The following is a 16152-nucleotide window of genomic DNA, read 5'->3' as shown; positions in this document are numbered from 1 at the left end:
TCTCTCACTCTCTCTCTTATTAAGGGACAACCCAGACAGCATGGTTACCTAACAGGCCAAGGTAACAACTGTGGTGACCGCAGGTCAATGTGGAAAAAGAACTATAAATAGGACATACACGACCTTTCAACCTCTTGGTCTTTTCTGACTTAAAATGTTGAGAATTTGCACAGTAACCTGAATAACACATCATTCATTAATTATGTCAACTCTTTCATTTTTGGGTGCCTCACAGAGACATTTACTAACAGTTCATTTGACTATTCAGGGGTGTTTATAGACTTTTTAAAATTTGCTGCTCCAGCAAAGAAACTTTCACATTTTGGGAGAAATTTGGGTGGCATTGTGTTGTTAGACAAGAAATCCTCAGAACAATATGTTAAAGAAATCAAATTAGAATGTGAAAATGTAGAAATGTACTTGGGACTGACAAAGACATGATTTTAGGCGGTTACTATGTTGTACCTGAAGGTGGTCCTCTTTATAATACCACTAATTTAAAAGATGGAATCATCATATGGAAAAAAGCTTGCTGTAGACTGTGAATGACAGTGATATAGACTTTGTGCTTTTTGGTGACTTCAATACCAGGACTGGTTTGTGTCAATCAACACAAGAAGATATGTTAAATTTTGAGTCACATTTTAGTTTTCATGACCAGGGTTTGACAGACCACTTGGACAGACACTCAAAGGATCAAACTATAAAGAGTTTTGGAAAGTCTCTCTTGATTTTGTGTTTTTTGTTTGATCTGTGTGTCTTGAATGGGTATTGTGATGGTGACAAGGATGGGGAATTTACTTTTGTGTCACCACAAGGGTGCAGTGTTATTGACTATTTTCTTGTCCCTGAACACTTTTCCCATAACTGTAATATGACTGTAAGTGAGTCTTGAATTCTGGCATCTTCCCATAGAAATGACCTGGCAAAATGGCATGAGAAAATGTGTTCAGAATCAGGATTATGGCACTGAAGAAAAAAATGTTTGGTGCGAAGAAAGTGGAGAAAATTTTACAGATGAATTGAATTCCGATGAATTTAGAAACTGTCCTGATGATGCTTTCCAAATGTTTAACTTGGATGTGAACAGAAGTGTTAATATTTTTGTTGGAGCTACGTATAGTGCAGCTGCATGTATGGTGAGGATGGTTGGCAAAAGAAAGAACAATAAGGATGAATGGTTTGATTTTGACTGTGAACAGAAGAAAAAAGATGTGAAGAGATTGTTGAAAACATTTCAAAGGACAAAAACAAAAGAAAAGAAGGATGAACTGAAAGAGCAATATGTTAAAGAACGATTAGCTTATGTAAAAATAAAACGAAATGTGAATTTAAAGAAGAAAAATAAGAAGATTGAAGAGTTCTATTAAGGACTCCAAGTCTTTTTGGTCAACAATTAGGACATTAAACGGAAAGTAACAATATATAGAGAAATAAGTATAAAATCAGGGGTCTGAGCACTTCCGCAATGTTTTCAACATGTTTGATGAGGGCACAGATGATGATAACAATGACATAAGATCAGATGACTCTAAAGAGCCATTATTCAATGACCCAATTTCAAGAGAAGAAATTGTTAACACAATCAGAACTCTTATAAGTGGGAAAACTGCAGGGCCAGATAGAATGTCAGGGGAAATGTTAAAACATTCCCGTTCACAGGTAATGAACTTTTTAGTTATATTATTCAATAAGCTGTTTGATGAAGGTATATTTCCAACAGACTGGGCTAAATCTATCATAACCCCTCTGGATAACAAAGGATAACAAAGGTGATACCAATAATCCAGACAATTACCATGGTGTTGCACTTACAAGCATTCTTGGTAAGGTCTGCACAAACATTTTAAACAAACGACTAACAGAATGGGCAGAAAGGGAAGAAAAAATAATTGAGGAACAAGCAGGCTTTAGATCAGGCAATAGCACAATTGACCATATTTTCACATTATACTTCATTGTTCAAAAATTTCTTCTTTGGAACACAAAATCATATGAAGCTTTTATAGACTTTCACAAGGCTTTTGATTCTGTCAACAGGAACTTGTTGTGGAGTATACTGCATAAGGAGGGTGTAAATGGTAAATTATAAATGGCACTTAGAAGTGTGTTTGACTTGGTGCTTGCTTGTGTGAGGTACAGATGTGTATATTCTGAAGTGTTTGAATGTCCATGTGGAGTCAAGCAAGGATGTTTGCTAAGACGCTCAGCTGCCAATACAGAGAGTCCGTGAGGGTGTGGGTTCGAATCCCGCTCTCGCCCTTTCTCCTAAGTTTGACTGGAAAATCAAACTGAGCGTCTAGTCTTTCGGATGAGATGATAAACCGAGGTCCCGTGTGCAGCATGCACTTGGCGCACTGAAAAAGAACCCATGGCAACGAGAGTGTTGTCCTCTGGCGAAATTACGTAAAATGAAATCCACTTTCATAGGTACACAAATATGTAAGCATGCACTCAAGGCCTGACTAAGCGTGTTGGGTTATGCTGCTGGTCAGGCATCTGCTCAACAGATGTGGTGTGGCATGTATGGATTTGTCCGAACGCAGTGACGCCTCCTTGAGAAACTGAAACTGAAACTGTTTGCTAAGCCCTTTACTGTTTTCATTTTTCATAAATGAACTTGCTATGGAGGTTGCCCAAAAGGGAAGACATGGCATTCAACTAATCCCTGGTGCTGTTGAGATATTTTTGTTTTTGTTTGCTGATGATGTAATTCTTTTGTCAGACACTACAGTTGGCTTACAAAACCAAATAAAAGCATCAAAAGAGGAAGCTGACAGAGTGGATCTTACTGTAAACCTGGACAAAACAAATCTCATGGTTTTTCGTAAAGGAGGATATCTCTCAGTGCATGAAGGATGGTTTTATGGCAACAAGGTGTGCCCAGTGTTCACCTTCTGTACAAGGTATGCCCAGTGTTCCTCACCTTCTGTACAAGGTGTGTCCAGTGTTTACCTTCTGCACAAGGTGTGCCCAGTGTTCCTCACCTTCTGTATAAGGTGTGCCCAGTGTTCCTCACCTTCTGTATAAGGTGTGCCCAGTGTTCCTCACCTTCTGTATAAGGTGTGCCCAGTGTTCCTCACCTTCTGTACAAGGTGTGTCCAGTGTTTACCTTCTGCACAAGGTGTGCCCAGTGTTCCTCACCTTCTGTATAAGGTGTGCCCAGTGTTCCTCACCTTCTGTATAAGATGTGCCCCTTCTGAACAAGGTGTGCCCAGTGTTCACCTTCTGTACAAGGTGTGTCCAGTGTTCCTCACCTTCTGTACAAGGTGTGCCAAGTGTTCACCTTCTGTACAAGGTGTGTCCAGTGTTCCTCACCTTCTGCACAAGGTGTTCCCAGTGTTCCTCACCTTCTGTACAAGGTGTGCCCAGTGTTCCTCACCTTCTGTACAAGGTGTGCCCAGTGTTCACCTTCTGTACAAGGTGTGCCCAGTGTTCCTCACCTTCTGTATAAGGTGTGCCCAGTGTTCCTCACCTTCTGTATAAGGTGTGTCCCTTCTGTACAAGGTGTGCCCAGTGTTCTCCTTCTGTACAGGGTGTGCCCAGTGTTCCTTACCTTCTGTACAAGGTGTGCCCAGTGTTCACCTTCTGTACAAGGTGTGCCCAGGGCTCACCTTCTGTACAAGGTGTGTCCAGTGCTCCCCTTCTGTACAAGGTGTGCCCAGTGGTCCTCACCTTCTGTACAAGGTGTGTCCAGTGTTCCTCAACTTCTGTACAAAGTGTGCCCAGTGTTCCCCTTCTGTACAAGGTGTGCCCAGTGTTCCTCACCTTCTGCACAAGGTGTGCCCAGTGTTCCTCACCTTCTGTACAAGGTGTGCCCAGTGTTCCTCACCTTCTGTACAAGGTGTGCCCAGTGTTCCTCACCTTCTGAAGAAGGTGTGCCCCGTGTTCCTCACCTTCTAAACAAGGTATGCCCAGTGTTCACCTTCTGAACAAGGTGTGCCCAGTGTTCCTCACCTTCTGAACAAAGTGTGCCCGGCGTTCCTCACCTTCTGAACAAGGTGTGCCCGGCGTTCCTCACCTTCTGAACAAGGTGTGCCCCGTGTTCCTCACCTTCTGAACAAGGTATGCCCAGTGTTCACCTTCTGAACAAGGTGTGCCCAGTGTTCCTCACCTTCTGAACAAGGTGTGCCCAGTGTTCACCTTCTGAACAAGGTGTGCCCAGTGTTCACCTTCTGAACAAGGTGTGCCCAGTGTTCCTCACCTTCTGAACAAGGTGTGCCCAGTGTTCCTCACCTTCTGAACAAGGTGTGCCCAGTGTTCACCTTCTGAACAAGGTGTGCCCAGTGTTCCTCACCTTCTGAACAAGGTGTGCCCAGTGTTCCTCACCTTCTGAACAAGGTGTGCCCAGTGTTCACCTTCTGAACAAGGTGTGCCCAGTGTTCCTCACCTTCTAAACAAGGTGTGCCCCGTGTTCACCTTCTGAACAAGGTGTGCCCAGTGTTCCTCACCTTCTGAACAAGGTGTGCCCAGTGTTCCTCACCTTCTGAACAAGGTGTGCCCAGTGTTCCTCACCTTCTGAACAAGGTGTGCCCAGTGTTCCTCACCATCTAAACAAGGTGTGCCCAGTGTTCCTCACCTTCTGAACAAGGTGTGCTCCATGTTCCTCACCTTCTAAACAAGGTATGCCCAGTGTTCCTCACCTTCTGAACAAGGTGTGCCCAGTGTTCCTCACCTTCTGAACAAGGTGTGCCCAGTGTTCCTCACCTTCTGAACAAGGTGTGCCCAGTGTTCCTCACCTTCTGAACAAGGTGTGCCCAGTGTTCCTCACCTTCTAAACAAGGTATGCCCAGTGTTCCTCACCTTCTGAACAAGGTGTGCCCAGTGTTCCTCACCTTCTGAACAAGGTGTGCCCCGTGTTCCTCACCTTCTGAACAAGGTGTGCCCCGTGTTCCTCACCTTCTGAACAAGGTGTGCCCAGTGTTCACCTTCTAAACAAGGTATGCCCAGTGTTCACCTTCTAAACAAGGTATGCCCAGTGTTCCTCACCTTCTGAACAAGGTGTGCCCAGTGTTCCTCACCTTCTGAACAAGGTGTGCCCAGTGTTCCTCACCTTCTGAACAAGGTGTGCCCAGTGTTCACCTTCTGAACAAGGTGTGCTCCATGTTCCTCACCTTCTAAACAAGGTATGCCCAGTGTTCACCTTCTGAACAAGGTGTGCCCAGTGTTCCTCACCTTCTGAACAAGGTGTGTCCAGTGTTAGCCTTCTAAACAAGGTGTGCCCAGTGTTCCTCACCTTCTGAACAAGGTGTGCCCAGTGTTCACCTTCTGAACAAGGTGTGCCCCGTGTTCCTCACCTTCTGAACAAGGTGTGCCCAGTGTTCACCTTCTAAACAAGGTGTGCCCAGTGTTCCTCACCTTCTGAACAAGGTGTGCCCAGTGTTCACCTTCTAAACAAGGTGTGCCCCGTGTTCCTCACCTTCTGAACAAGGTGTGCTCCATGTTCCTCACCTTCTAAACAAGGTATGCCCAGTGTTCACCTTCTGAACAAGGTGTGCCCAGTGTTCCTCACCTTCTGAACAAGGTGTGCCCAGTGTTCCTCACCTTCTGAACAAGGTGTGCCCAGTGTTCACCTTCTGAACAAGGTGTGCCCAGTGTTCCTCACCTTCTGAACAAGGTGTGTCCAGTGTTAGCCTTCTAAACAAGGTGTGCCCAGTGTTCACCTGATGAACAAGGGCAAGCACTATTGTCATGCTACAGCTGCTATGGAGATGCACTGACATGGGAGACAATGTGGCAGAGTGTATTTCAACTGCCTGCTTCTCTACAGAACATACCAGTGTCAGTCAGAGTCAGAGAGAGGCAAGTCCCAGCAGTGGTCAGGAAATGTGTAATGAATCTCTCAAAAAGGTGCCTGCTTGATGTGCACGACACCGCATCCATTCTTCACAGACTTCTCATCTGAGCCCACAGCACGCACGTGCACACACACACACACACACACATACAGAGAGAGAGAGAAAGAGAGAGAGAGAGAGAGAGAACCTGTTCGGGTCCAGCAAACGACAGATGTCGACGTGAAGCGTCCATGTTGTCTAGTTGTAGCTGAACCACTTGTTTCTCTGCAACACATGAAACACACAATGTGAAACACACGACAAAATTACACAACATTTTCATATGGATGAACCACTTAGTTTCTCTGCAATACGTCAAACACACAACATGAAACACACAGCTTCCAACACAAAGCGTCCAACACACAGCGTGAAACACACAGTGTCAAACACACTACTTCAACATGTCAATGGGGACAAACCATTTGTTACTCTGCAACACATCAAACACACAACGTGAAACACACAGCTTCCAACACAAAGCGTCCAACACACAGCGTGAAACATACAAAGTAAAACACAACATGAAACACACAGTGTCAAACACACTACTTCAACACATCAATGGGGATGAACCATTTGTTACTCTGCAACACGTCAAACAAATAAAAACAAACACCATCATCTCCGTGGAAACACACATCATCACCTCCATGGAAACACACAACGTCATCATCTAAGTGAAAACACACATCATCATCATCTCCATGGAAACAAAGTTATCATCTCCATGAAGCGAATCATCAACATCACCATGGAAATACACAACGTTATCATCTAAATGAAAACATGTCAACATCTCCATGGAAATACACATCATCATCTCCATGGAAACACACAGATGTCATCATATCCATGGAAACACTAAACGTCACCATCTGAATTCAAGACAGTCATTACTGAATTGGAAGCTTGTGTAGCTGATATAAAAGTATAGATGGACAAAAACAAGCTAAAGCTCAATGAAGACAAAACTAAACTCTTAGCTGTAGGAGACTGAGCTTGTCTTAATGCAGTAAAAAAAAAAAAGAAAAAAAAAAAGGACCCAGTCACATTTGGCCCTGCTTCAGCAGCATTTCAAACATCAGCAAAATACCTGGGTGTATATGTTGATCAAACCTGGACTATGAACGACCCAATTTCATTCTTGTGTCGCTCATGTAACTTTCATCTTCGTAGGCTAGCCTCAGTCAGACCCAACGTAACATAGAAAAATATGGCTCAACTAGTTTCCTCTATCATCCTGTCCAGACTGGATTACTGCAATTCCACTGGATTACTGCAATTCCACTGGATTACTGCAATTCCACTCTTGCAGGTTTACCATCTTCCTCCATCCACAAATTACAGAAAATTCAGAACAATGCTGCATGGGTTCTCACCAAAAGGAAATCTGATCATGTTACACCTCCTCTGAACCGGCTGCACTGGCTTCCAACTGAGTCCGGCATTCACTATAAGTTAGCGACACTCGCCTTCGAACATTTTGACAAGTCTCTTCCACTGTATCTCTCCCTTGTACTGGAAACTTACAAACTGCACAGAACATTAAGATCCAGATCTAAAAAGCTGCTTATAGTCCCAAGGACTAATCTGAAATGTGCAAGTATCTTTGTACAAGTGTTTTTGTTATCCTTTTTTAATGCATTGTGTATTTTATCTAGTTTGGTCTTAGATGTGATGTCCCTTTTCTATCTGGTTATTTTTAATCCCGCGCGCGCGTGCGCGCATGTGTGTGTGTGTGTGTGTGTGTGTGTGTGTGTGTGTGTGTGTGTGTGTGTGTGTGTGTGTGTGTGAGGGTATGCTGTTCCAGTATGTGTGCGTAAGTGTGCATGCATGTTAGTATGTCTGAACAGAATTCTGTGTTTGAAACACTTGAATGCCTGTGTGATTCTGTTTAAAGGACACTTGATATTTAATGTTAGCAAGTGCACGCGCATGCGATTGTGTGCGTGTGCATGTGTGTGTGTGTGTTTTCTATGAAATGCATTTTGTTTTAATCTGAGCCTTATTTACTGGATAGTTTTTATCATCGGATTCATTTCTGAGGTGTGCTTTTAATTTATGTGAACACATTGCATGTTTTTTGGCTGGCAGAGAGCTGTCAAAGTGTTTTTTAAGGCATGTTTGTAGTCGGCTCAATGATGTAAGGCGCTCTGAGCAGCACTGGTGCTGGATATCGCGCCACAGAAATATTATGTATCATTGTCATTATTATTATTATCACCACATATATATATATATATCCATAGAAACACAAAACGCCAACATCTTAATGGGCACAGAACATAGGTCTCTCCATTTCTATGCACACGTTATTACAGGTAGAAGTCTCTCCATTTCTATCCACACGTTGACAGGTAGAGGTCTCTCCATTTCTATCCACACGTTGACAGCCAGAGGTCTCTCCATTTCTATCAACATGTTGACAGGTAGAGGTCTCTCCATTTCTATCAACATGTTATGACAGGTAGAGGTCTCTCCATTTCTATCCACACGTTGACAGCCAGAGGTCTTTCTATTTCTATCCACACGTTGACAGGTAGAGGTCTCCATTTCTATCCACACGTTGACAAGTAGAGGTCTCTCCATTTCTATCCACACGTTGACAGGTAGAGGTCTCTCCATTTCTATCAACATGTTATGACAGGTAGAGGTCTCCATTTCTATCAACATGTTATGACAGGTAGAGGTCTCTCCATTTCTATCCACACGTTGACAGGTAGAGGTCTCTCCATTTCTATCAACATGTTATGACAGGTAGAGGTCTCTCCATTTCTATCAACATGTTATGACAGGTAGAGGTCTCTCCATTTCTATCAACATGTTATGACAGGTAGAGGTCTCTCCATTTCTATCAACATGTTATGACAGGTAGAGGTCTCTCCATTTCTATCCACACGTTGACAGGTAGAGGTCTCTCCATTTCTATCCACACGTTGACAGGTAGAGGTCTCTCCATTTCTATCAACATGTTATGACAGACAGAGGTCTCTCCATTTCTATCCACACGTTGACAGGTAGAGGTCTCTCCATTTCTATCAACATGTTATGACAGACAGAGGTCTCTCCATTTCTATCCACACGTTGACAGGTAGAGGTCTCTCCATTTCTATCCACACGTTGACAGGTAGAGGTCTCTCCATTTCTATCCACACGTTGACAGGTAGAGGTCTCTCCATTTCTATCAACATGTTATGACAGACAGAGGTCTCTCCATTTCTATCCACACGTTGACAGGTAGAGGTCTCTCCATTTCTATCAACATGTTATGACAGGTAGAGGTCTCTCCATTTCTATCCACACGTTGACAGGTAGAGGTCTCTCCATTTCTATCAACATGTAATGACAGGTAGAGGTCTCTCCATTTCTATCCACACATTGACAGGCAGAGGTCTCTCCATTTCTATCCACACGTTGACAGGTAGAGGTCTCTCCATTTCTATCCACATGTTGACAGGTAGAGGTCTCTCCATCTCTATCCACACATTGACAGGCAGAGATCTCTCCATTTCTATCCACACATTGACAGGTAGAGGTCTCTCCATTTCTATCCACACATTGACAGGCAGAGGTCTCTCCATTTCTATCCACATGTTGACAGGTAGAGGTCTCTCCATCTCTATCCACACGTTGACAGGCAGAGGTCTCTCCATTTCTATCCACACGTTGACAGGTAGAGGTCTCTCCATCTCTATCCACACATTGACAGGCAGAGATCTCTCCATTTCTATCCACTAACTGTACTGACCACATAGCCAGACAGAGATAAGATAAGAGTGAGATGATAGATAGATGGGGAGTGGGGGGTGGGTGTGTGTGGAGGGATAGAGGGAGAGACAGACAGACAGAAAGAGAGGAGACAGAGTGAGGCGACAGAGAGAGAGGGGGAAGGGGGGGGACAGACAGACAGAAAAGGAGATAGGGTGAGGCGATAGAGTGAGGGGGTGAGAGGGAGGGAGACAGACAGACAGAAAGTACAGGAGATATAGTGACGCGACAGAGAGAGAGGGTGGGAGGGATGGAGGGAGAGACTGACAGAAAGAGAGGAGATAGAGAGAGAAGGGGTGGGAGGGAGAGTGGGAGAGACAGACAGAGAGAGAGATAGAGTGAGGTGATAGAGAGAGAAGGGGTGGGAGGGAGAGTGGGAGAGACAGACAGAAAGAGAGATAGAGTGAGGTGATAGAGAGAGAAGGGGTGGGAGGGAGAGTGGGAGAGACAGACAGAAAGAGAGGAGATAGAGTGAGGTGATGGAGAGAGAAGGGGTGGGAGGGAGAGTGGGAGAGACAGACAGAAAGAGAGGAGATAGAGTGAGGTGATAGAGAGAGAAGGGGGTGGGAGGGAGAGTGGGGAGAGACAGAGAGAGGAGATAGAGTGAGGTGATGGAGAGAAGGGGTGGGAGGGAGAGTGGGAGAGACAGACAGAGAGAGAGATAGAGTGAGGTGATAGAGAGAGAAGGGGTGGGAGGGAGAGTGGGAGAGACAGACAGAGAGGAGATAGAGTGAGGTGATAGAGAGAGAAGGGGTGGGAGGGAGAGTGGGAGAGACAGACAGAGAGAGAGATAGAGTGAGGTGATAGAGAGAGAAGGGGTGGGAGGGAGAGTGGGAGAGACAGACAGACAGAGAGATAGAGTGAGGTGATGGAGAGAAGGGGTGGGAGGGAGAGTGGGAGAGACAGACAGACAGAGAGATAGAGTGAGGTGATGGAGAGAAGGGGTGGGAGGGAGAGTGGGAGAGACAGACAGAAAGAGAGATAGAGTGAGGTGATGGAGAGAAGGGGTGGGAGGGAGAGTGGGAGAGACAGACAGAAAGAGAGATAGAGTGAGGTGATGGAGAGAAGGGGTGGGAGGGAGAGTGGGAGAGACAGACAGACAGAGAGATAGAGTGAGGTGATGGAGAGAAGGGGTGGGAGGGAGAGTGGGAGAGACAGACAGAAAGAGAGATAGAGTGAGGTGATAGAGAGAGAAGGGGTGGGAGGGAGAGTGGGAGAGACAGACAGAAAGAGAGATAGAGTGAGGTGATAGAGAGAGAAGGGGTGGGTGGGAGAGTGGGAGAGACAGACAGAGAGAGAGAGGAGATAGAGTGAGGTGATAGAGAGAGAAGGGGTCGGAGGGAGAGTGGGAGAGACAGACAGAGAGATAGAGTGAGGTGATAGAGAGAGAAGGGGTGGGAGGGAGAGTGGGAGAGACAGACAGACAGAGAGGAGATAGAGTGAGGTGATGGAGAGAGAAGGGGTGGGAGGGAGGGAGAGAGGGAAAGACAGACAGACGGAAAGAGAGGAGATAGAGTAAGTGATAGAGAGAGGAGGTCTGAGGGAGAGACAGACAGAAAGAGAGGAGATAGAGTGAGTGATAGAGAGAGGAGGTCGGAGGGAGAGACAGACGGAAAGAGAGGAGATAGAGTGAGTGATAGAGAGAGGAGTTCTGAGGGAGAGACAGACGGAAAGAGAGGAGATAGAGTGAGTGATAGAGAGAGGAGGTCTGAGGGAGAGACAGACAGAAAGAGAGGAGATAGAGTGAGTGATAGAGAGAGGGAGGTCGGAGGGAGAGACAGACAGAAAGAGCGGAGATAGAGTGAGTGACGGAGAGAAGGAAGCGAAGGTGGGGGGATGTCAAGGGCATTAACCGTGGTTACCGTCTCGCCACTTGTGGGGAGCTGAACTGACTTTCACACAGCTGCTGACCCCCTCAACCCCCCAAATACACACACATCACATACAGGGCCAGACAACTTTCCACCGTCTGCTTTGTGCATCGTTCACGAAAATGTACTGCTATAGATTTGTATTTTCCTCTCTCTCCACAACTCACTCTCACTTTCTCACCCTCTTTATCTCTCAGTCTCTCTCTGCCTGTATCATAATTTGCTTGCCTTAACCTCTCATATATTCTGTCTGTGTCACTTAACCAGTACTGTCTGTCCATGTTTGCCCTCTCTCTCCCTCTCTCTCTCTCTCTCTCCCTGTCCCGCCTTCTCTCTCTCTCCTTCCTTCCCACCTCTGTCAGTAAATATCTCTCTCTCTCTATCCATCACTTAATGTAGAACTTAGTTAAACTAACCAGTAGACGTAATGATGAGCACAGTGAATGAATCGCTTGTCCTGTATGAAGTATCATCATTATCGATTTCATCATAATCATCATCACATTGAGATACGCTGACACTTCACAGCATAGTGTATGTATCGTTTGTTCTGTACGAAACATCATCATCACCATCATCATCACACTAATGAAAGCTGTCAGTTCATAGCACAGTGTATGTATCGTTTGTCCTGTATGCATCAGCATCATCAACAACATCAGCATCATCATCGCACACCTCGCAACATCACTAAACATATTTTTGAACGACACTGATGGTTCCAGTCACCATTCCTCCGTATTCTAGTATCGTGAGGAGGTGCGTTTATTTACTTACTTTCTTCGGGGTCACGGCCTCACGAGCTTACCCCCCCCCCCTCCCCCTCCCTCTCTGTTAATTCCCTGTTCAGCGAACACACCTGTCTGATTCTGTACCTGTGCTGACAGCCCCCTATCAGCACTACTCTTCACTGCCAACACCCCCCTCTCTCTTTATCTCTCTTTATCTCTCTCTGACTCTGAGAGAGATAGAGAGAAAGACAGAGACAGAGAGAGACAGAGAGAGACATAGAGAGAGACACAGAGAGAGAGACAGATACGGATACAGACAAAGCGACATGCGAGGATGATAAAGAGAGGAAGAGGTAAAGAGAGATGGAGAGAGAGAAGACATAAGCTGGCACAGAAAAAAGAGAAAACTGAAATACATTCCGACAAAACACAACTGACTTAAACACCTCCATCTTCCCCCCTCCTGTCTCTCTCTGTGAGACATAGAAACACAGACAGATGGTAAGACGGACTGAAACACCGAGAAAAGGGCTGAAATGGTTGAAACATGTTGCTGACCATGTTGCTGCTGCTGCAACTGATGATGATGATGATGATGACAGTACAAGCTTGCAGCGTTCAAGCAAACTGGACGAAGACATCAGGACATAAACTTGACTAAGGAAACAAACTGAAATCAATCTATTGGTAAGTAAAAGGGCATGGGGGACTAATGTAGGAGTGGAAGTTGGGACGGGGTGGGGATTGGGGACTGAAGGGGAGGAGTATCATAATAACCGTCTATCACCTCTATACCCCTCCCCCTCATAATAGTAATTTACCACCTCTACACCCCTCCCAATCATAACAGTAGTCTGTCACCTCTACACCCCTCCCCCTCATAATAGTAATTTACCACCTCTACACCCCTCCCAATCATAATGATAGTCTGTCACCTCTACACCCCTCCCAATCATAATGATAGTCTGTCACCTCTACACCCCTCCCCCTCATAATAGTAATTTACCACCTCTACACCCCTCCCAATCATAATGATAGTCTGTCACCTCTACACCCCTCCCAATCATAATGATAGTCTGTCACCTCTACACCCCTCCCAATCATAATGATAGTCTGTCACCTCTACACACCTCCCCAAGTCTGTCACCTCTACACACCTCCCAATCATAATGGTAGTCTGTCACCTCTACACCCCTCCCAATCATAATGATAGTCTGTCACCTCTACACCCCTCCCAATCATAATGATAGTCTGTCACCTCTACACACCTCCCAATCATAATGGTAGTCTGTCACCTCTACACCCCTCCCAATCATAATGATAGTCTGTCACCTCTACACCCCTCCCAATCATAATGGTAGTCTGTCACCTCTACACACCTCCCAATCATAATGGTAGTCTGTCACCTCTACACCCCTCCCAATCATAATGATAGTCTGTCACCTCTACACCCCTCCCAATCATAATGATAGTCTGTCACCTCTACACCCCTCCCAATCATAATGGTAGTCTGTCACCTCTACACACCTCCCAATCATAATGGTAGTCTGTCACCTCTACACCCCTCCCAATCATAATGATAGTCTGTCACCTCTACACCCCTCCCAATCATAATGATAGTCTGTCACCTCTACACCCCTCCCAATCATAATGATAGTCTGTCACCTCTACACCCCTCCCCAAGTCTGTCACCTCTACACCCCTCCCCAAGTCTGTCACCTCTACACCCCTCCCAATCATAATGATAGTCTGTCACCTCTACACCCCTCCCAATCATAATGGTAGTCTGTCACCTCTACACCCCTCCCAATCATAATGGTAGTCTGTCACCTCTACACACCTCCCCAAGTCTGTCACCTCTACACACCTCCCAATCATAATAGTAGTCTGTCACCTCTACACCCCTCCCAATCATAATGGTAGTCTGTCACCTCTACACCCCTCCCAATCATAATGATAGTCTGTCACCTCTACACACCTCCCAATCATAATGGTAGTCTGTCACCTCTACACACCTCCCAATCATAATGGTAGTCTGTCACCTCTACACACCTCCCAATCATAATGGTAGTCTGTCACCTCTACACACCTCCCAATCATAATGGTAGTCTGTCACCTCTACACACCTCCCAATCATAATGGTAGTCTGTCACCTCTACACACCTCCCAATCATAATAGTAGTCTGTCACCTCTACACACCTCCCAATCATAATAGTAGTCTGTCACCTCTACACACCTCCACATTATAATAGTAGTCTGTCACCTCTACACACCTCCCCCTCATAATAGTAGTCTGTCACCTCTACACACCTCCCCCTCATAATAGTAGTCTGTCACCTCTACACACCTCCCCAAGTATGTCACCTCTACACACCTCCCCAAGTCTGTCACCTCTACACACCTCCCAATCATAACAGTAGTCTGTCACCTCTACACACCTCCCCATCATAATAGTAATTGACCACCTATACACACCTCCCCATCACAACAGTAGTCTGTCACCTCTACACACCTCCCCCTCATAATAGTAGTCTGTCACCTCTATACCCCTCCCCATCATAATAGTAGTCTGTCACCTCTACACACCTCCCCATCATAACAGTAATTTACCACCTGTACACCCCTCCCCATCATAACAAGAGTCTGTCACCTCTACACCCCTCCCCATCATAACAGTAATTTACCACCTGTACACACCTCCCCATCATAACAGTACTCTGTCACCTCTACACACCTCCCCAAGTCTGTCACCTCTACACACTTCCCCATCATAACAGTAGTCTGTCACCTCTACACACCTCCCCATCATAACAGTAGTCTGTCACCTCTACACACCTCCCCATCATAACAGTAGTCTGTCACCTCTACACACCTCCCCAAGTTTGTCACCTCTACACACCTCCCCATCATAACAGTAGTCTGTCACCTCTACACACCTCCCCAAGTCTGTCACCTCTACACACCTCCCCAAGTTTGTCACCTCTACACACCTCCCCATCATAACAGTAGTCTGTCACCTCTACACACCTCCCCAAGTCTGTCACCTCTACACCCCTCCCCATCATAACAGTAGTCTGTCAACTCTACAAACCTCCCCATCATAATAGTAATTTACCACCTGTACACACCTCCCCATCATAACAGTAATCTGTCACCTCTACACACCTCCCCAATATAATAGTAGTCTGTCACCTCTACACACCTCCCCATCATAACAGTAGTCTGTCACCTCTACACACCTCCCCATCATAACAGTAGTCTGTCACCTCTACACACCTCCCTATTATAATAGTAGCCCGTCACCTCTACACACCTCCCCAATATAATAGTAGTCTGTCACCTCTACACACCTCCCCATCATAACAGTAGTCTGTCACCTCTACACACCTCCCCATCATAACAGTAGTCTGTCACCTCTACACACCTCCCCATCATAACAGTAATCTGTCACCTCTACACACCTCCCCAATATAATAGTAGTCTGTCACCTCTACACACCTCCCCATCATAACAGTAGTCTGTCACCTCTACACACCTCCCTATTATAATAGTAGCCCGTCACCTCTACAAACCTCCCCAAGTCTGTCACCTCTACACACCTCCCCACCATAACAGAAGACTATCATCTCTACACACCGCACCATCATAACAGAAGACTGTCATCTCTACATCCCTCCCCATGATGATAATAATAATCTATCACCCCTGTACACATCATCATAATAGAAGTCTACCACCTCTACATACTACACCTCGCCTTCATAATGAACTGTATCACCCCTACATCCTCCCCAACATAACAGAAGTCTGTCACCTCCACCATCCACTCCCCTCTCTCATATCTCAACACCCCACCCTCCCCTTCATACAGTCTGATCTCCCTGCCTCTCCAGTGCCCCATCTTCTGGAAGTAAAGTGCCTGTCTGTTGAGAGAAAAGACC

General features: G+C 45.7%; 1 protein-coding gene across 2 annotated transcripts in view; it reads right to left on the bottom strand.

Annotated features, from left to right (window-relative positions):
• The window catches only part of LOC143289704 (heparan sulfate 2-O-sulfotransferase 1-like), a 148468-nt gene that overhangs the window by 88112 nt on the left and 44204 nt on the right, over positions 1-16152 (bottom strand). For both annotated transcript variants that reach the window (XM_076598753.1, XM_076598754.1), the window contains exon 2: positions 5986-6062. In XM_076598753.1, the coding sequence (XP_076454868.1) occupies positions 5986-6062 (77 nt within the window). The remainder of the gene's footprint in view (positions 1-5985; positions 6063-16152) is intronic.

The sequence above is a fragment of the Babylonia areolata genome, chromosome 14 (assembly GCF_041734735.1).
Source record: "Babylonia areolata isolate BAREFJ2019XMU chromosome 14, ASM4173473v1, whole genome shotgun sequence".
Lineage (NCBI taxonomy): Eukaryota > Metazoa > Mollusca > Gastropoda > Neogastropoda > Buccinidae > Babylonia > Babylonia areolata.
This window is presented reverse-complemented; position numbering and strand designations above follow the sequence as displayed.